At 51.6% G+C, this 19,750-nt stretch overlaps 1 protein-coding gene across 3 annotated transcripts in view; it reads left to right on the forward strand.

Moving 5' to 3' along the window:
- The window catches only part of SOGA1 (suppressor of glucose, autophagy associated 1), a 69,146-nt gene extending 50,791 nt beyond the window's left edge, over positions 1-18,355 (forward strand). For 2 of the 3 annotated variants that reach the window (XM_032350746.1, XM_032350749.1), the window contains 5 exons: positions 649-900; positions 2,489-2,554; positions 4,024-4,094; positions 5,480-6,830; positions 11,420-18,355. In XM_032350746.1, the coding sequence (XP_032206637.1) occupies positions 649-900; positions 2,489-2,554; positions 4,024-4,094; positions 5,480-6,830; positions 11,420-11,572 (1,893 nt within the window). In that variant the 3' untranslated portion in view covers positions 11,573-18,355. The remainder of the gene's footprint in view (positions 1-648; positions 901-2,488; positions 2,555-4,023; positions 4,095-5,479; positions 6,831-11,419) is intronic. The other variant, XM_032350748.1, reaches the window with a different exon arrangement.
- Positions 18,356-19,750: the final 1,395 nt, after the last annotated feature.

The raw sequence follows: 19,750 nt of genomic DNA on the forward strand, positions 1-19,750 counted from the left end.
CTTTCCTCTGAATGCTCCTGCTGCTCCCCAAGCCCCGTCATTCCAGGTGCCCCCCCGCCCACTGGGAAGCTGACTGGCCCCTGTGGGGGTTCATGGACCACAGCCTGCGGGATCTGGGGTACACGGATGCTTGAGGCTGCATGTTTACCTCCTCCCACCAGGCCGTCACACTGGACCGATTCCTGCACACATTCATTGTGTGACTGTGGGTGCATGCCCCCCCCCAACTGTAAACCCAAACCACTTGTGAGAGTTGATGAAATACGAGAAGCAATAACTAGGAAAGCCTCCCCTTTTGTAGCTCTGTGACCTGGGACCAATAACTTAACCTCTTCGAGCCCCTTTCTCCTCGGCAAGGTGTTGTAAAAGGTAGTTGTCTTGCTGAGATTTCACGAGGATGCTGAGATAATGCTTGAGAAGCTCTTAGTGTGTGGAAAGAGCTCCTTGTGAGCCCTGATTGTGAGGAGGGCTTAGTTTTGCGTGGGGTAGTCCTAGCCAGTGAAGGGCCTTCCGAGCAAGAGCGTGCCCCCCCTCCCCCGCCACCGCCCCCTGCTGGTGCCTGAGAGGGAAGGAAGGTGGCCAGAATGGGGGCAGAGGGGAAGGGTCTCCTGGTCCCAGCCACCCAGTTTGCTTTTCCTTCTGCTGCAGATGGAGCTGAAGGCTGGCAAGGGGGCTGGGGAGCGGCCGGGGCCGGACTGGAAGGCCGCCCTCCAGAGGGAGCGTGAGGAGCAGCAGCACCTGCTGGCCGAGTCCTACAGCGCCGTCATGGAGCTGACACGGCAGCTGCAGATCAGCGAGCGCAACTGGAGCCAGGAGAAGCTGCAGCTGGTGGAGCGGCTGCAGAGTGAGAAGCAGCAGGTGGAGCAGCAGGTCAAGGAGCTGCAGAACCGCCTGAGCCAGGTGAGGCCTGCTGCAGCCGCCATGGGGCTCCCTATGGGGGAGAGGTCTGGGGCTGGGCTCTCCTTCAGGTACAGCTGGATCCAGGTGCTCAGAGAATGCATGAGGTGCTAAGTCCATCTCTCTGTCAGTCTCTCAGGCTTGCTTTATTCATAAGCAAGCTGTCCTCAGATAGAGTTGCTGTTTTGTGCTTGAATATTGCTGGCTTACCAAAGGCAACGGAAAGAGTTTCCCTTTTCCACAAGGCTGATTGGCCAGTTGTAAGTCATGTGTCTACCCCTAGAGCCTACCAAACCCTGAAAATTTGGGAAAATTAGAGTCCTCTGGCCAAAAGAGGGGACATGGGAAAAAACCATCGTGGACTGTTGTTACACCCTACCACAGTTCGCATCGTGTACCCAGCAGCCGCTTACCAAGCTGCTCTGCGCACTCTTTATTTTATTTTAATTAACATATAATGTATTATTTGCCCTAGGAGTACATGTTTGTGTATCATCAGTCTTACACATTTCACAGCACTCACCATAGCACATACCCTCCCAATGTCCATAACCCAGCCACCCTCTCCCTCACCCTCTTCAAGAACCCTCAGTTTGTTTCGTGAGATTAAGAGTCTCTTATGCTTGGTCTCCCTCTCAATTCCATCTTGTTTCATTTTTTCCCTCCCTACCCCCCACGATCCCCCCGCCCTGCCTCTCAAATTCCTGTCAGAGAGATCATATGAGAATTGCCTTTCTCTGATTGACTTATTTCACTTAGCATAATACCCTCTAGTTTCAGCCACGTCATTGCAAATGGCAAGATTTTGTGCTTTTTGATGGCTGCATAGTATTCCTGTGTGTGTGTGTGTGTGTGTGTGTGTGTGTGTGTGTGTACCACATCTTTTTTATCTGTTCATCTGTTGATGGACATTTAGGTTCTTTCCATAGTTTGGCTATTGCACCACTCTTTATGTTGACTCTTTTCCTTGGTTTTACTTTTTCTTTTAATTACATAAATCAGGACTTCATCTTTATATAAGACCCAGATAGTGCAAAAGCATACTCCAGCCCATTCCTTCCCTTTCTTGCCACTTAAATTTATATTCACAGAGATCGTTTTGATGTTTTATCGATAACATAATCATAAGATACATATCGTTTATACTTACTCGCCTCTTGCATAGAGAGCTGTTCAGGGCAGATTATAGAGGCCGGCCTCATTCCTAGTGATGGAGTCCCCACCCTGCTTGTTCAGCTGTGGCTTCTCTGACCTAGCCAGCCCAGGAACTGCAGTAGTGATAGCGGTAGTGACAGTGCAGTAGTGAAATAGCCCAGTAGTGACAGCGGGTACTGGAGCAGATGGGAGGGCATCCATAAGGATGCCTGTAAGTGATTGCTTTCATGGTCATGTTTCCAAATGACTCCAGATCCATCTTTTGGTGGCTCGGAGCTACTGCCTGCTGGGAAGATGGTTCCTCGTCCATAACTGGGTCATCCAGGCTACAAGCAGGCTACGAGCATAGCCTAGGGACTGGCCCTGCATAGAGCGAGGCCCCATTTGCCAGCCATGCCTGCCACTGACCCTCCTCTTTACCCTTGCCCAGCTGCAGAAGGCTGCTGAACCCTGGATCCTGAAGCACTCAGATTTGGAGAAGCAGGACAACAGCTGGAAAGAGGTAAGCAGGATAGCAGGCCTTCCATGTTCTCTTGGCTCCTGGCCACACTGCCAGGTCCCTCACTTGGGGCGATGTGACAGGGAGGAAGCTAACTCTGCCCCCCACCCAGGTCACCCCCTTACATTCTGGCCTCCTCAGTTCTGGGATCTCTACCCCATCGTTCCAGCCGATGGCTGGGGACTTGCGAGGAGTCCTCTGTCAGCTCTGTCCCCCCATGCCTGGGGTAGAGACCGGCTGTCTCTGTCTCCTTGGCCAGGTGCTTGCTCTCTCTTGGTTTCAGCTGTGCCTTTCTAAAAAGCCAGGCCTCTGAATAGCTGTGTGGTCTTGAGGGAGTCACTATCCCTCTCTGGGTTCCAGTGGCTTCCGTGGTAAAATGAGAATCACATTCTCATTTAGAGCACCCTCTCTGTGGAGACTGGTTAGGTCACTTTGGGGAAATTTGCTCCTAAGTTTCGGGGGCCTTATCCATTACAGTAACATTCTCAGTAACCAAACAGTGACCATAGCGGCTCTTTGCTCAGAACAGCCCGAGGGAGTTAGGAGATTTGGTTGCAAGCCACAAACACTAACTGTGGGGAACTGAGGCATGAGAGGATTTAATGGGGGCTCAAGAGGGCTGCTGGTGCAGGTTCAGAAAAACAGGTGCAAGTCCCAGGGGACCTGCTCTGGAACTAGGGGGAAGATAAGCCCTGAGCAGGAATCTTGAGGTCACTGCTTTCACCACCAACTGAACTGTGGCCACTGGCTGCTTTCTTGATGCCACCACATTCAGAAAAACTTTTTTTTTTTTTAAAGATTTTATTTATTTATTTGACAGAGAAGAGATCACAAGTAGGCAGAGAGGCAGGCAGAGAGAGAGAGAGGAGGAAGCAGGCTCCCCGCTGAGCGGAGATCCTGACACGGGACTCGATCCCAGGACGCTGAGATCATGACCTGAGCCAAAGGCAGCGGCTTAACCCACTGAGCCACCCAGGCGCCCCACATTCAGAAAAACTTTTAAAAATACTCTTTCCAGGGTGCCTGGGTGGCTCAGTCATTAAGCATCTGCCTTCGGCTCCAGTCGTGATCCCAGGGTCCTGGGATCAGCCCCACCTTGGGCTCCCTGCTCTGCGGGAAGCTCGCTTCTCCTTCTCCTACTCACCCTGTTAATAGTTCCTCTCTCACCATCTCTCTCTCTCTCTCTCTCTTTCTCTGTGTCAAATAAATAAATAAATAATTAAAAGCCTCTTTCCTTGGGGTTTTCTCTTGGAGCTTTGATTGGCCAAGCTTGGATCACATACCTGTGGAGGGAGTGTTAGACACTATTGCCAGAAACTGACCAGGAGGCTTTCCAGATTGGTGCTGACATCACTCCTGTTCTATAAGAGGAGACTCAGGCATGGCATCCCAGGTCGTCTTGCACTGACTTCTTGTCCCCTTCCCTTGGTGCACTGGTGGCCAGAACTCACGCTTCCTCTCTTCCTTGACAGACACAGAACGAGAAGATGCTGGACAAGGAGGCAGTTTCTGAAGCTGACCTTGGGGGCACTGCCTTAAAAAGGTGCTGGCATCCCCTCCCCCTGCCCTGCCCTGCAGCCCCTCCCCTGCCCCGTCCTTCAGACGCCTCTCCCTGCTCCACCCCTTTGCTTATCTTTTTTCCCTCCGCCCCTGTGCGCCACCCCCCATCCCCCCCCATGCCTACCGTGACTTCTCAGCAGAGCTGGGAACCCTGGGATATGGTTTCTGTAGAACCAAAGCCACTCAGGAGCCAGGAAGCTAGGGAGAATGAGAATTCCAGCCCTTGATTTTTCTTGTTTGTTTGATAGTGGACGTGCATGAAAACCCGGGGCTGCATATATCCTAGCTTTGAAAGGAACTGTTCATCTCCTCTTATGGTTCCTTCTCCCCATAACTGGTGTTAGGGGAATCAGGCTGGGCTTCCATTCTGGGATTACTGTGCAGCTTCCTCTGGGCCTGGCCCTGTGCTATGGCCATGGAGACCCTGAGGCTGTTGGGGACATGTCTGCACTCTTAGGAAACCCATGAATAGGACAAGGGCAACAGATTCCCATCAGAGCTGTCAGAGCAACTTCATGCCAGGCGGTCTGGGGTAGGAGGGTAGGTTCTGGAGTCAGAGGGCGGGGTATGAACTCCCATTCTGCCATTTTCTAGAGTAGTGTGACATTGGCTGATATTTGCCATCTGTCTCTAGTGGGGATAATAGGAGCTGTCTGCTAGAGTTCCTAGAGGGCCAAATGGTCTGGCCTCTGAGATGCCCTTAGGTCTGCCTGGCACTTCCAGTCATCAGTCCATGTGCCATGTCTGTGCTAGACATGGTGACATCTTATTTGGGTTCCCCAAAACCATACATAGGATTCGAGAACTTGTCTCAAAGATCTTGAAACAAGGATCTGAGCACAAATGGTTTATTTGGGAAGGGATTTGGGAAACACTGGAAGTGACACGGGGAAGGGAAGGCAGCCAGCAAAGGGGGATGTTGTCCTTCTGTGGACAACCAAAGCTCCGTTTCGCCGAGGAACTCTGGGGGCCAGAGCAGAACGGGCAACGCAGAGTTCTCCCACCCACGGATCAAGGAGACCTGGTCCTGAGCCACGAGATCCGCCCAGTCTTGAGGGCTGTGTCTAGGGGCCAGACCCTGTGATATTTGTAGCTTCTTCTGCGTGGAGGCCAAGTGTGCCCTTGCAGGCACAGAAAAGCCTTTGGCGGAGAGTAGCAGGTGTTCACAGTGTTAGGTGTTGGGTACATGGTGGCAGGTGCCGTGGTGGCGTAGGGCTGGGCACCAGCAGTGTCTTCCACGAGAGGTAAGCCAGACAGTCATGGCCCTAGCCCTTGTGGAGTGTGGGGACCAGGGAGGAAGAGCAAAGCGTCTGCTCCTTGTCTGTTTTCTCCCATTAACACTGCTCTTTTCTCCTCTGCTCCTCCCAGGACCAAATCTGTTTCCTCCATGTCTGAATTTGAAAGTTTGCTTGACTGTTCCCCCTACCTTGCCGGGGACGCAACCCGGGGTAAGAAGCTACCCAACAACCCTGCCTTTGCCTTTGTGGGCCCCCAGCCAGTGGACCCAGAGAAGGAGGGCCAAGAGCAGCCAGGGCTCTCGCCACGGGACTGCAACCGCCTGGGCCCCCTGAGCTGCCAGGAGCCCGCGGGGAGGCAGATGCAGCGCAGCTACACGGCTCCCGACAAGACAGGCATCCGCGTGTACTACAGCCCCCCAGTGGCCCGGCGCCTGGGCGTCCCCGTGGTCCACGACAGGGAGGGCAAGATCATCATTGAGCCCGGCTTCCTTTTCACCACTGCCAAGCCCAAAGAGTCAGCTGAGGCCGACGGGCTGGCCGAGAGCTCCTACAGCCGCTGGCTCTGCAATTTCTCCCGGCAGCGCTTGGACGCGGGCTCCGGGGGCAGCCCTGCGGCGCCGGGCCCCAGCTTCCCAGCCGCCCTGCACGACTTTGAGATGTCTGGCAACATGAGCGACGACATGAAGGAGATCACCAACTGTGTGCGCCAGGCCATGCGCTCGGGCTCCCTGGAGAGGAAGGTCAAGAGCACGTCCAGCCAGACGGTGGGCCTGGCCAGCGTGGGCACGCAGACCATCCGCACAGTCAGCGTGGGCCTGCAGACCGACCCCCCCCGCAGCAGTCTCCACGGCAAGAGCTGGTCACCCCGCAGCTCCTCGCTGGTGTCTGTGCGCAGCAAGCAGATCTCCTCCTCCCTGGACAAGGTGCACTCGCGCATCGAGCGGCCGTGCTGCTCCCCCAAGTATGGCTCACCGAAGCTCCAGAGGCGCTCCGTGTCCAAGCTGGACAGCGCCAAGGACCGCAGCCTCTGGAACCTGCACCAGGGCAAGCAGAATGGCTCGGCCTGGGCCCGCTCCACCACTACGCGGGATAGCCCCGTGTTGAGGAACATCAACGATGGGCTGTCCAGCCTCTTCAGTGTGGTGGAGCACTCGGGAAGCACAGAGTCTGTCTGGAAACTGGGCATGTCTGAAGCCCGGGCCAAGCCTGAACCTCCAAAGTATGGCATCGTGCAGGAGTTCTTCCGCAACGTGTGTGGCCGGGCCCCAAGCCCCACGTCTGCAGCCGGGGAGGAGAGCACCAAGAAGCCAGAGCCTCTCTCCCCAGCCAGCTACCATCAGGCGGAGGGCATGGCCAGGATCCTGAACAAGAAGACAGCCAAGTCGGGCGGCAGTGAGGAGGCCAGACTCTCAGTGCTCCCCCAGGTGGGGAAAGATGGTGTCCCCCGGGACGGAGATGGAGCCACAGCCCTTCCTAATGAGGTAGGTGGGTGGGGGTCTACTCTTTTTCTTGGGAGCAGGGAGGTTGACTTAGAAGGTCCAAAGTCTCTTGGTTTTCAAACTCAGGAATATGGTTGTATGTTTCATAAAGTCCTTTTGCCGGTCTGGAAAGAGGAGTTGGTGGTGGACGGCGGGGCGCCTGGCTGGCTCAGTCAGTAGAACATGTGACTCTTGATCTCACAGTTGTGAGTCCAAGCTCCATGGTGGGTGTAGAGCCCACTTATAAATGAATAAATAAATGGATGGATGGATGGATGGATGGATGGAAGGATTGCAGGTTAGAAGGCCCCAGCCTGGAACAACAGATCTGATGGACACACGGTCTGAAAAGCAAGAGACGAGTGAGCGAGGCTTCACTAGCATCCACTCCAGGGAACACTTAACTGCTCTCCTGCATCAGTGTGCTGGGGCCAGCTGATCTGGTCCATGAGAGGTCATTGTGTCCATCTCTGTGTTCAGTAAAACACCTTGGCACCTTGAGATTGGCCGTAGTTGGGAGGACTTACACCATGGAAATTGACAAATACTCCAGATCCGGGCTTTTCCCCTCACTCCTGGAAAATTAGTTATTAAACATTTTCTAGCATACCCCTGCCCAGCCCCCTAAGACTCCATGCCTAAGCGCTTTCATTTTCTCTGAGAATCTTTTGCTGCACATCCCACTCCTGATAACGATTTCAGATTTGGTTCAGGATTATTTGCATCGTAGTCAAAGAATGCGTATAAGGTAGTTTTCCAGAAAGGGAAATGGTGAGATAGTGTATGGATCCCAAGCACAAGGACCCAAAGTCCTCAGCACCTTCTCTGTCTCTCTCTCCTCTCCCTCGAGCTTTGTTTTCTCTGATGTCCGCTTGCTTCGTCTGTCCCTCTGCTGCATTTACATGTGTGGTCCAAGCTTTGCTTTTTATGACATCTTCTAGTTCAAGCCCCTGAGACTGATTCAGACCCCTCCATCCCAATTCCACATTCCTAGAAGAAAGAAGAAACTGTGATTGGTTTAACTTGGGTCCAGTGTACCCCCGTGGTCTAATGAGCTGTGGTCAGGGGTGGTATCATGGGGCCTCCGGTGCACTCGGTGAAGGTCGCAGGTGGGGGTGCAGAGAGGTGGCATGGGCTAGGCCTGGCCCATTTGTATGTATTTTATGTTTAGGTGGTTTCTAGGTTTTCCCTACCATACATAATGCTGTGGTGGACATCTTGGTACAAAAACATTTGTCCACATTTTGGATTATTTCCTTAGGTTTAAGTTGCAGCAATGGGATTATAGAATAAAAGAATATTTAAAAAAATTTTTTTTAAAGATTTTATTTATTTACTTGTCAGAGAGGTAGAGAGAGTAGAGGCAGGCAGAGGCAGAGGGAGAAGCAGGCTCCTTGCAGAACAAGAAGCCCGACGTGGGACTCGATCCCCAGGATGCTGGAATCATGACCTGAGCCGAAGGCAGCCGCTTAACCGACTAAGCTACCCAGGCGCCCAAAAATATAAAAATTTTAAAGGCATTTGATAAATGTTGCCCAATTGTTTTTTTTTTTAAAGATTAAAACATTTTTTTTATTAGCTTCAGTGGTAGAATTTAGTCTTTTCGTCAGTTGTATACAACACCCAGTGTTCGTTACATCATGTGCCCTCTTTAATGCCTATCACCCAGTTACCCCATCTCCCACCCTCCTCCCCTCCAGCACCCTCAGTTTGTTTCCTAGAGTTCAGTGTCCCTTATGGTTTGCCTACCTCTCGATCTTCATCTGTACACACGTATGTACACACACACACACACACACACACACACACCCTGTTGGTTCTGTTTCTCTAGAGAACCCTAATACAGTGGGTGTATTTAGTCTGTGAGAATTCAATAAGGCATATTTTTATCATATGTTCAGTATGTACATTAAACTGAAAAAAATTTTAAGTATGGAGAATAGAGAAATAAAACATTAACTACGGGGGCGCCTGGGTGGCTTAGTCGGTTAAGTATCTGCCTTTGGTTCAGGTTGGATCCTGGGGCCCTGGGATCAAACCCCATGTCGGATACCCAATAAGCAGGGAGCCTCTTCCTCCCTCTTCCTCTGCCCTTCCCCCTTGCCTGTGCCCTCTTTTGTGCATACTGTCTCTCTCTTTCAGTCAAATAAATAAATATCTTTAAAAACACACACACAAAAAAACCACTAACCACATACTAGTAGAGGCTGTAGAAATTGGGCACACTCTTTTGAAAGACCGTTTGGTTGGGGTACCTGGCTGGCTCAGTCAGTGGAGCATAGAACTTTTGATCTCAGGGGTGAGCTCAAGCCCCAAGGCTATACTTAAAAAAAATTTTTTTAAGATTATTTATTTATTTATTTGATAGAGAGAAATCACAAGTAGATGGAGAGGCAGGCAGAGAGAGAGAGAGAGAGGGAAGCAGGCTCCCTGCTGAGCAGAGAGCCCGATGCGGGACTCGATCCCAGGACCCTGAGATCGTGACCTGAGCCGAAGGCAGCGGCTTAACCCACTGAGCCACCCAGGTGCCCTAAAAAAAATTTTTTAAACCAATAGGCTGTATGTATGTATGTATGTGTGTCTGTGCGTCTTTTTGTCTGTGTACAGGTGTGTATAAAGAAAGACAGATTTATTATAAGGAAGTGGTTTCCACAATTATGGAGATTGACATGTCCTAAGATCACAGAGTAAGGTAGAGCAAGCTGGAGACCCAGGAGAGCTGATGCTTTATTCTAGTCTGAGCTCAAAAACCTGAGAACCAGGAGAGCCAGTGATGTTATTCCAGTACAGCACATGTAGCTAATGTAGTTCCAGTCCTAAGGCCACCAGGCAGGAAGAATTCTTTCTTATTCTGGGGGAGTCAGCCCTTTTGTTCTATCCAGACCTTTGATGATTAGATGAGGCCCACCCACATTAGAGAAGGCAATCTGCTCCAAAAGCAACCTCTCAGAAGCTCTCAGGGTAATATGTGACTAGATATCTGGGCACCCTGTGGCCCAGTCAAGTTGACACATAAAATTAACCATCACATCCATGGGACCATGTATACATCTAGAGACCAAGGTACAAGCTGGCTGTATTTTGAATATTGATTTTATTTTATTTTTATTTTTATTTATTTATTTTAAGATTTTTTATGTATTTATTTGACACAGAAAGAGATCACAAGTGGGCAGAGAGGCAGGCAGAGAAAGAGGAGGAAGCAGGCTCCCTGCTGAGCAGAGAGCCCGATGTGGGGCTCTATCCCAGGACCCTGAGATTATGACCCCGAGCAGAAGGTAGAGGCTTCACCCACTGCGCCATCTAGGTGCCCCTTGAATATTGATTTTAAAGTTGAGCCAAGTATTTTTCAGTAGGTAAAATGTGCATGTTACCCATTGACCTGGTAGTTCTTCTAAGAGTGTAGCCTATGGAAATATTCACAGAGGTGGGAGAATATCCTTGTATAAGTAAATAAATGTATGGCGTTATTGGTAAAAATTGCTAATATTGGGACACCTGGGTGGCTCAGTCATTAAGCATCTGCCTTTGGCTCAGGTCATGATCCCAGGGTCCTGGGATTGAGTCCTGCATCAGGCTCCTTGCTTAGTAGGGAGCCTGCTTCTCCCTCTGCCTGCTGCACCTGGGAGTGCTCCCTCTTTCTCTCTTTCTGACAAATAAAGAAATAAAAGTTAAAAAAAAAAAAAGAAAAAAAAATTGCTAACATTTATTAATACTTAATAGGCACTCTGCCAAATGCTTTGCATATTATATTTGATTTGACCCTCACAACAATTTTGAGAAAGGTATCATGTCCTTCATCTTAGAAGGAAATCAAAGTTCAGAGAGGTTAAGCAACTTACACAAGGGAGTGACAGGGCTGGGATTTGAACCAAGCAATCTAGTTCTATAGCAGCACTTCTAACCATTATTGCTGGTGTGTTGATAATAGTAAAAAAAAAAAAGAGAAACTACCTAAAATGCGCATAAACTGCAAATTGGATAAATAGGTATTTCCATAAAATTCCACTAGTTCCTTTTTTTTTTTTTTTTTAAAGATTTTATTTATTTGACAGAGAGAGATCACAAGTAGGCAGAGAGGCAGGCAGAGAGAGAGAGGAGGAAGCAGGCTCCCTGCTAAGCAGAGAGCCCGATGTGGGACTCGATCCCAGGACCCTGAGATCATGACCTGAGCCGAAGGCAGCGGCTTAACCCACTGAGCCACCCAGGCGCCCCCACTAGTTCCTTTTAATTCCACTAAAAGGAAGGAAATCTAGGTATACATAGTGACAGAAAAGTGTTTATGTTTTGCAGTTACAGAATAGGCAGTAGGAGGATTTTGATAAGCGTATGCTTGTGCAACGTTGAGAATTTATCTTTGGACAACACCCACTTTCTTCTCTGTATATCCCAAAATTCATTACATTCTGGAATGTTATTTATGAATACTCTAATGGGAGAAAAACAATTTAAAGAAATTGGTCCAGAGAGGGGCCACAGTCCCTGGGAACTGGTCCCCAGGCACGGCTGGGTCCAAATTCCTGGCCAACCATGTAGCCCCTGGATGGTCAGTGCCTCTTAGCTTCCCCTGACTTCAGCCTCCCTGCTCCTAGGATGCTGTCTGTGACTGCAGCGCCCAGTCTCTCACCTCCTGCTTCGCCCGGCCGTCCCGCTCTGCCCTCCGCCACTCTCCTTCCAAGTGCCGGCTGCACCCTTCGGAGTCCAGCTGGGGTGGGGAAGAGAGGGCAGCTCCCCCCAGCGAGTGACAGAGCAGCCGGGCTCCCCACCTCAACCAGCCCAGTCCCCGGATCGCCGAAGGGAACCAGCAGAGAGGAGGCGAGGCAAGGGGCCCATGCTCTCGGCATCGTCTTACCTTGGAGGTTCAGCCGCTACACCACTGCCAGGGAACAGCTTTCCCATCCAGGTAAAGCGGGGTCTCCTGCTGACTGCTGGGTGGTGACCTCTGACTTCCAGGGAAAGGCAGCAAGTGGGAGAAAGACCACAACTAGGCTTCAGAGGTGGCTCCAGAGCGATCCCTTGGGAGCCAGTCCGTTGGGAGAGCCTCGCCTGGTTCTGCCCACACCCACTTCTCAGAAGAGCCAAGGAAAGGATACACTTCTGGCTGTGCTCCTCAGGGAAAAGGGCTCACAGAGATGTTCCCTGCCAACCATGTCCTCCTTCATGGGCAGGAAACACCATGACAAGAACGGGCTCTGCCGTAGGATTCAACGTGGGGTTCCTGGTGGAACTGAGCTGGGCATCGTCCCCATCCCTTCCTTCCCTCCACGGCTTCCTCCTCCCAGCCCTGCTGCTCTGGATTGCTGTGGCTCTAGGGGGTATGATAGGGCCAGTAGCCAGGGCCAGTATCAGCCTGGAACCCTGGGGCGCTGGATCTCCCTGCCCATAGCCTGGATGCAGCAAGGACTGGAAGATGAGGTGGAAACGTGTGGGGCTCAGGGTTGGGTCACTGGAACTGCCTCCCTGGTCAAGGTGACGGGGTTGGGGGGGTGGGTGGCGGGCACCAACCTTCCCAGGACAGAAATAGGTAGAGTCAGTTTCAAGATCTGGTGCACAGATAAATTGCCTAAATGCCCACTGCCTCCATTGCTGGGGCCTCTTTCCCCAGCACCCTGGAGGGGGCGCCACATCTCCACTGTGTTTACATCCCGTGGCTGGTAGAAGGCAAAGCTGTTCCCAATGAGAGACTCCCAATTGGCCACCCCAGGCCAAGGAGCACCCCCAGAGGCCAGTGCCCCCAGGACAGGGGCCTGGAAACACATTTCTTGCCTCGGTGGTTTATTTGAATTTCTTACTATAAATATTTAAGGTGGCTTTAGTTTATTTTAATAATTTAATTTCCCCCGAAGTCCCTAAGGTAATTTATTGGAGGTCGAGACATGTATTCTTGCCACTAGGACAACGTGAGGCATCTAACACGATGGCCAGGCATGGGGTCCCCCGTACAGACAAGGCAGCTTGGCTGCTGAGCTCGAGTCCCCTGGTCAAGTATAGAGAGACCCTGGTAGGGCTGGAGCCCTGCAGCTTGCTCCCCAGTTCTGCTGACCATCTGGCCTCAGAGCATTGCTTTTCACTCACTGCCTGGTACTTGGCCAGCCCCCAGCAGTCAGTCTGCAAACCCTCGCTGACAGGGTGGGGGGCTGGGCCAACGTCCCCACTTCCCAAACATTCTCCATCTGCCCTCTCATTTTGCTCCGTCCCTCTGAAACCTTTTTTTTTTTTTTTTTAATGAGTCAAACACATATTACTAAGGCTCTTATCAAGAGCATGGCGATCTCTCCAAGTTCCCCAAGTGAGAACTCACAGGAAAACAGGACTGAACTTCGAGAATGTTGTTTATTGCAGCTTTGCACATGGACGTGAGAGTGTCTGCTAGCCTGCCTCAGCTCTCACCACCTGCCAGCCTTCTCACCAGCCTCTTTCCTTAGCCTTATGGCCTCTCCTGGCCCCTCTTCCAGCCCCAGCTCCCCTGCCCGCCTTTCTCCGCATCCCATGTGAGCTGTCTGAGCCACAGCGGCTTATGGCAGTGTGGGGGGAAGGCCTCAGATGGCCTCTCCCTTGGTGCCAGTGAACCCGTATCGGTTGCACACTTGCCCGCACACACGCAGATGCGTGGACCTCCTGCCACTGGCGGGGGGCCCAGAGTGGAAATACCAGAATGAAGCAGCTTGTCTGCAGAATGCAGGAAGACCAAAAGCCAGCAGCTTTGTGAGCTTGCCCCCAGGACTCAGGAGACACCTCTGTACTCCCACCTGCTCCCAGTTCTGCCCTTTCAGGGTCACCTGGACAAGTTACCCCAGATCCTTCCTCTCCATTCCCTACGGGCAGAATGTGAGGGCCGTGTCAGGCTGATCAGGCACTCTCTTGTGCCATAGTGACTTATGTGGGTAGAACAGGCAGGTCCCTGGAGCCATGGGCCAGTCTCCCCTGGGATGCTGCTGCTCCCACTCAGAAGGTCAGGGGGTCCCTCCAACATTATCTCCAGGTGAGGGGACTCACACCAGGCCACATGCCACCAGAGGCCTTCTGCCACCTCCCCAAGCAATGGAGGACCAGGGAGGTTGCACTCCCGGCCTTGGGGAGAAATCCTCACAAGACCCGAACCCCAAGGCCTACGGACCGCTCAGCCTTACCATCGTCTTCGTCCAACGCTGTCCTCGCAATCTTCTTGTCTCAGCGCCTGGCCACCCGGCCCCCAACCAACTGGTGTCAGAGGCTCCAGATCTTGGTTTTCAGTAAAGTCCTTAGTGTCAACTTCCTGCATGCCTCTGTGCAAGGCCACTCATCACTGTTCCTGCAGAAGCCTCTGGACGTGGGGCTTGATGGGGTTGAAAATGTTATGTGTAAATATTGGTTTGGTTTGATTTTTAGCATTTTAATTAGTAACTGGTTGTGTTTTCCTTTTTGGGGGGAGGGGGGGGTTGGTTTGTAAAAACTCTTGTACTCTTTTGGAATGTAATTTCTAAGTTTGTTTGTTTCTTCAAATGCCTTTTAAGTCTTGGTAACATTCCCAAAGCAGAAGACTGCCTGACCCACAGTGGGGATTCCCCTGGAGCCCTGGGGTCCCAGGAAGGAACACTGCCCTTCTTGCCTTTCTCCCCTTCCTGCTTCTCCACTGGACTCCCAGCACCTTCCTCCTCTTCCTTCTCCTCAAACTCCTCTATCCTTCTTCCTTTTCTGCCATCTGCACTCTCTCCCACCACAGTCCCAAGGAACCCTGGGGGTTCTGATCCCCTACAGATCACTGGGCTTGGATCTATCGTGTTGGCATCAGCTGGTTGGGGGAGGAGTGGGGGGCCTGTTGCCCAGGTTGACCCTAAACTGGACAACCTCACATTTCTTACGTCTGACCTCTTCCCAGAGCCGAACTAGACGCTCCTGGGGACAATGATGTCTGTATTTGAAATGAAAATCGGACCCCTTTGGCACATCATTGGCTCCTAGGTCTTGCATGCACAAGGCATCTGTCCAATTCCTGTCCCTCTTTCCCACCCAGGTCGTTCCCCACCAAAGGCCGACCCATTTAAAAATCCCTCCTAGAGGTCTCGCTTTCTATGAACTCAAAAAGGTACCCCACCTGTTGGTCTTCCCAGGGATACTCTTGTTCCAGTTGCTTTCCCAGCTGACAAAGTGAAGGGCCCAAAGACATCACCCTCTCACATGCTGTCACATGGTTCCTATGCACCTTTCACGGTTTCATCACCCAGCCTGTTCTCTTGCCCACCCAGCTTCCAGGCTCTTCCTCCCTCTCCCCTCCCATCCAGAATGTCCCCCACCTTCCAACCGTACCAGCCCCGCAAGCTCCCACTACCTCTTCACTCATACTAATAATCTTCCCCTGCACACCCCGCCCAGAGTACTCTGCTATCTGGAAATTGCTCTCATGTCAGAGATGGCTCTGGAAGGCAGCCTTGGCAGGACAGGGGTTAGTGCAGATCAGGAAATGGAGGTGCAGGGCTCATCCCAGAGACACCTAACTGGGAGGTCATCGAGCCTAGATTAGGACCTGGGTCCATCGGATCCCCCAGCCCAACTTTGTCCTGGTTGCTGTGTAAACCCACTGACCCACTGGGGACTTTTCTTTGCGGGTACAGGACACCCGGAATATGCCACTACCTAACCCAGACTTGAAACCATGCAACCATCACCACTATCTGTTTCTAGAACTTTTTAATCACCCGAGCTGAAACTCTACCCACTGAACGGACGATAAGTTACCTGCTCCCTCCCCAAGTCCCTGGTAACCTCTATTCTACTTTCTGTCTTTATGAATGTGCCTCACCTAGGTAGCTCATGTAAGGGGAATCACGCAGTTTCTGTCCTTTTGTGTCAAAGCCCCTCACCTTTTTAGATGAAAAATTGGTCCCAGAGAAAGAGAGTGGCTCACCAAGGTCACATAGCAAACTACAGGCAGAGTCAGGACCAGAAGGCTGTTTTCCTGACTCCAGAAGATTCTGCATCCCCAGTGGTGAATGAGACCCCTCTCTGCCATTCTTTGCTTTTGGTTGAGCCCCTTCCTCTGTCTGGGCTCAGTCTGTTCAGTCCCCGCCTCCCAGCCTCCACTCTGTTACCATCTTCCTCCAAAGCTTCCCCTCTCCTGCCTCCTTTTTTTGGCTCGTTCCCACCAACACACTAAGTGGCCCTGACCCATGACCAGGTTTTCCTCTTCTGCACCCCAAGCTTGTTTTAACGTCTATCCCCCAGCCCTCCCAGAACGGCCTGTCTGGCTCTGCTCCCCTGCCATGGACTTCTCTCCCTCCTCAGGCTCCCACTCCTGTCCTGTCCCGGAAGTACTTGGGTCTGTGGTCGCCCGACTCCAATGTTTGCTGTCATATCTGGTGATGTTTCCTTGGTTCTGTTTCATTTATTTCATGTTTTCTCATACTAAAGGAGGCACCCTTCCAATACCTCAGAGAATATCTACCTTACCAGTGCTTCTCACTGGGCTTAGCCCAGTGACCTCCCAGCCCAGCAGGACATCCCCTAGGTCCACTGTTGAACCACATTATCTTCTCTGTCCCCAACCTCAGGACTTCATCACTGTCCCCTGTTGGGTGTGTGTGTATGGGGGGGTGGGGCTTGAATCCCTCTTTCTGGGCTCCTGTACCCTGCCTAATCCTGCCTAACCTCGTTTTGAAGAAGGTGCAGTCTGGCTTGTGTTTTTCTCTCTGTAGGTCATTCATCCATTAGTCTGTCCATTTGATACCCCACTATCCTCTCTGCTCTGCCCTGGGCCTCACTGCCTCCAGAATACCTTGTCCTGGCTTTACCCTTTACCCCTCCCAACAGTGTGTGAAGTTTGCAAAGTCCACAGACTCAAGAACCGAAGGGGACTTGATGCTGGGCCTGCATTCCCCTGCCCAGGGCTCCTCCCCACTGCCTGTTACTCTTGCCTCACACTCCTTGGACCCTCACTTATCCCATCACCCCTCTTTCCCTTCCCTTCTTGCCCCTCACCAGCCTGCAGGATCTCAGGCCCTAAAGGAAGGAGCTCGGGTTTCCTCCAAGCATCCTTGAAGGGTCGAGGTAGTCAGGGCCTGGATGGTCACACTCCATTCTGATACCACTCAAACTGCTCCTGGGAAGAAGACCCTCAGCCAGGAATCTGGAGACCCTGCCCAAGTCTGGGAAGATCTCTGTTTGGCTGGTTCTCTGAGCCTCCCCATTCTATGATTTTATCATGAGCACCAGGATGATCTCTAGGGTCCTAGAACAGCCCTTGTGTTTTGGGATGCTACATCACTATCCTCTCTCCACTGGACCCTGGTATCCTGGTTCCTCTTTCGACTCTGCCTCTGATCTCTGTGCCTTAGTTTACTTCTCCGCACAGGGGGCTCACCACAAGACTATTTCTAGCAGCTTCCCGGGTATTTTGGTGCCTCTAGGGTTGGGCCTTGCCAGCTGTGGCCCAGCTCCCTGTCACTGCCTCATGATACCAAGTCGCTGAGTGTGAGGTGCCTGGAGGTTCAAACAGCTCGGGCATTACCTGCGAACTTGACAGAAATGCAAAATACTGGCGCTACCCAAGACCTGCAGAATTAGAAATTCTGCTGTGGGGTCCAGCAAGCTGGGGTTTAGCAAGCCCTCCAGGTCATTCTCATATAGCAGGACTTGGCCAGCTGCTGACCTGCACTAGCAATCAGTGCGGCCTGGTGAGGGACTGAGGCTGGCCCAGACCAGAAACAGGTGGAAAATACCAACCTCATCTGGACGTCTGAGAGATTGGAACTCTCCTTACCCACCCCTCCCTGCCTAACAAAACAACTATGTCCTTTTCCCGGAAGCTGGAGGGCAGGAAGAAGGCTACAGTTTTCCTTTCCCTGCCTCTGGCTTCATTCTAGTTCTACTCACAAAAGGCCGTGTAGGGTTGTGCTAGCAAAGCAGTGGGTGGGAGTTGTGGGGTGAGGGTGGGGGTGGACAGGAGACCAAGACCCTGACCGTGTATCCCTTGGAAACCTTACCACAGGCTCATGACCTCTCTTCAAATAGGAAGAAACCTAACTCCTCAAGGAAAGAATCCTAAATCCCTAGCTCCTCCTCCTCTTCCTCCTTCCACCTCCAGGGAGACCAAGGAGACCGTGCCAAAACCAGCTCCAACCCCCAGCAGCTGGGGAAGAGAGCCAGAAACTGTCCTCTCCTCTCGGTCCCCCTCCCCAGCCCCTGCCAATACTGTGAAGCCCCCTTTCTGCCCAGCCTGGTTTCTTGGTGAGGGTCCTGCAATCCTGGGCCCTAGGGGATCTCCCCCCCACCCCCACCCCAGGGAAAGGCCCTTGGGAGGGAAGGGACCAAGGGCATCCTTGGGCCAAATTGTCTGCCTCTCCTGTCCACTGTTCTCTCTTCCCCACTAATGTCTTCAAAAGGCTCCTTCCCAAGACGGATTAGGTGCTGGGACAACTGGCCCAATCCTCCAGCTCTCCCTGCTCCTGTGTCTTATTTCAGACCTGAGAATAAATGTACAGTGTAAACTTACAAAAGGTTTTTAATGGTTGTAGATTGGAAATAAAGTATGTAATATGAACAGTTTCCTTGGATTTGGCCTCATCTCTGATTTTTCTTGCAGGGTGGATGGGGCCCCCATCAGATTTGGAAACTGATTCTTCCCCCACCTCCCACAGCCCAGTTGCCTGGGAAGGAGGAAGGCCTGGGAATGCCACAGTCAGCTGGCTAGTTTGGGGTCACTTGGGAGGAGCCACCAGGGGTTCTGGATACTGAGTCTTTACACCTCAGAGTCTCCTATGAAGTGTGATATGACCACTGAGAAACCTGCAGAGTGTTCAAAAATGTTACTTTCTGCAAAAACAAAACAACATTTTACAGATTTATCATTAAAAAAAAAAAGGACACTTTAGACATGAGTCAGTTGCCTATAACAGTATAATTAATTGGCCCCAAACATTAATTAGATCACGGGTACTGTGAATCAGAAATTTGGGACCTAGGTAGTTCTGACTTGGTGTCTCAGAGGTTGCAGTCAAACATCAGTCAGGCAGCAGTCATGTAAGGCTTGACTTGGGCTAGAAGATCGGTTTGCAAGGTGGCTCGCTCACATGCGTGGCAAGTCAGTGTTTGCAGGAAGAGGCCTCAGTTCCTCTCCACATAGACCATAGTGCTGCTTGAGTATCCTCACAACATGGCGGCTGGCTTGCACTAGAGCAAGTCATCTATGAGAAAGCAGGGTAGAAGTCAAAATGTCTTTTATGACTAAACTTTGAAAATCACAGTCATTTCTGTGGTATCTTACTGGTAATACAGATCAGCTGTACTCAGTGTGGGAGAGGAACACACAGGGCATGAACATCGGGAAGCAGAGACTATTGGGGACCATTTTGGAAGCTGGCTATCATTTGAAAAATCTCCATGTTCCTCCCTCTCTTTCTCTGGGGGTGGGATGTGTGTGTGGTGGGGAAGGCTGACAACTAAGTTTGTGCTAGGCATTGAGAATGCAGTAGATAGGCCTGGAAGACAGGAAAGCAAATGTCAATGGCAGAGGAACCCAGGGTGTTCAGGGAGCCAGGAGGAACCAGAAGACTCCACAGAAGGACATCTGAACTGATACCTGAAGTTGAGATGTTAAATAAATGAAGGGGATAGTGATATATTACAGGCAGGAGACAGACAGGAGGTGGCTCCAGGGTGAGAGAGTGCACATACGGAAGCCTAGTAGAAAGAGAGCAGAACAGAATGGGGAACCCAAAGATGGTCACCAGAGTTAGGAGTGATGAAAAAGTCTGGGTCAGATCACGCAGTGAGTTATGAGGGAAGAAACGTCCACATCCTGTAGACCGTAGGAACCCCTGGGAGAAATGAATGCAGAGGAAGGACAGAGAATCTATTGGGTCTGGAATCCATGAACCAGTATTTTCACTGTGCCTCAGGATAACCAGCCCTGGCTGGGAACATTGTGTTCTGTTCTTGGGACATTGACA

This window comes from Mustela erminea, chromosome 7 (assembly GCF_009829155.1).
Source record: "Mustela erminea isolate mMusErm1 chromosome 7, mMusErm1.Pri, whole genome shotgun sequence".
Taxonomy (NCBI): Eukaryota; Metazoa; Chordata; class Mammalia; order Carnivora; family Mustelidae; genus Mustela; species Mustela erminea.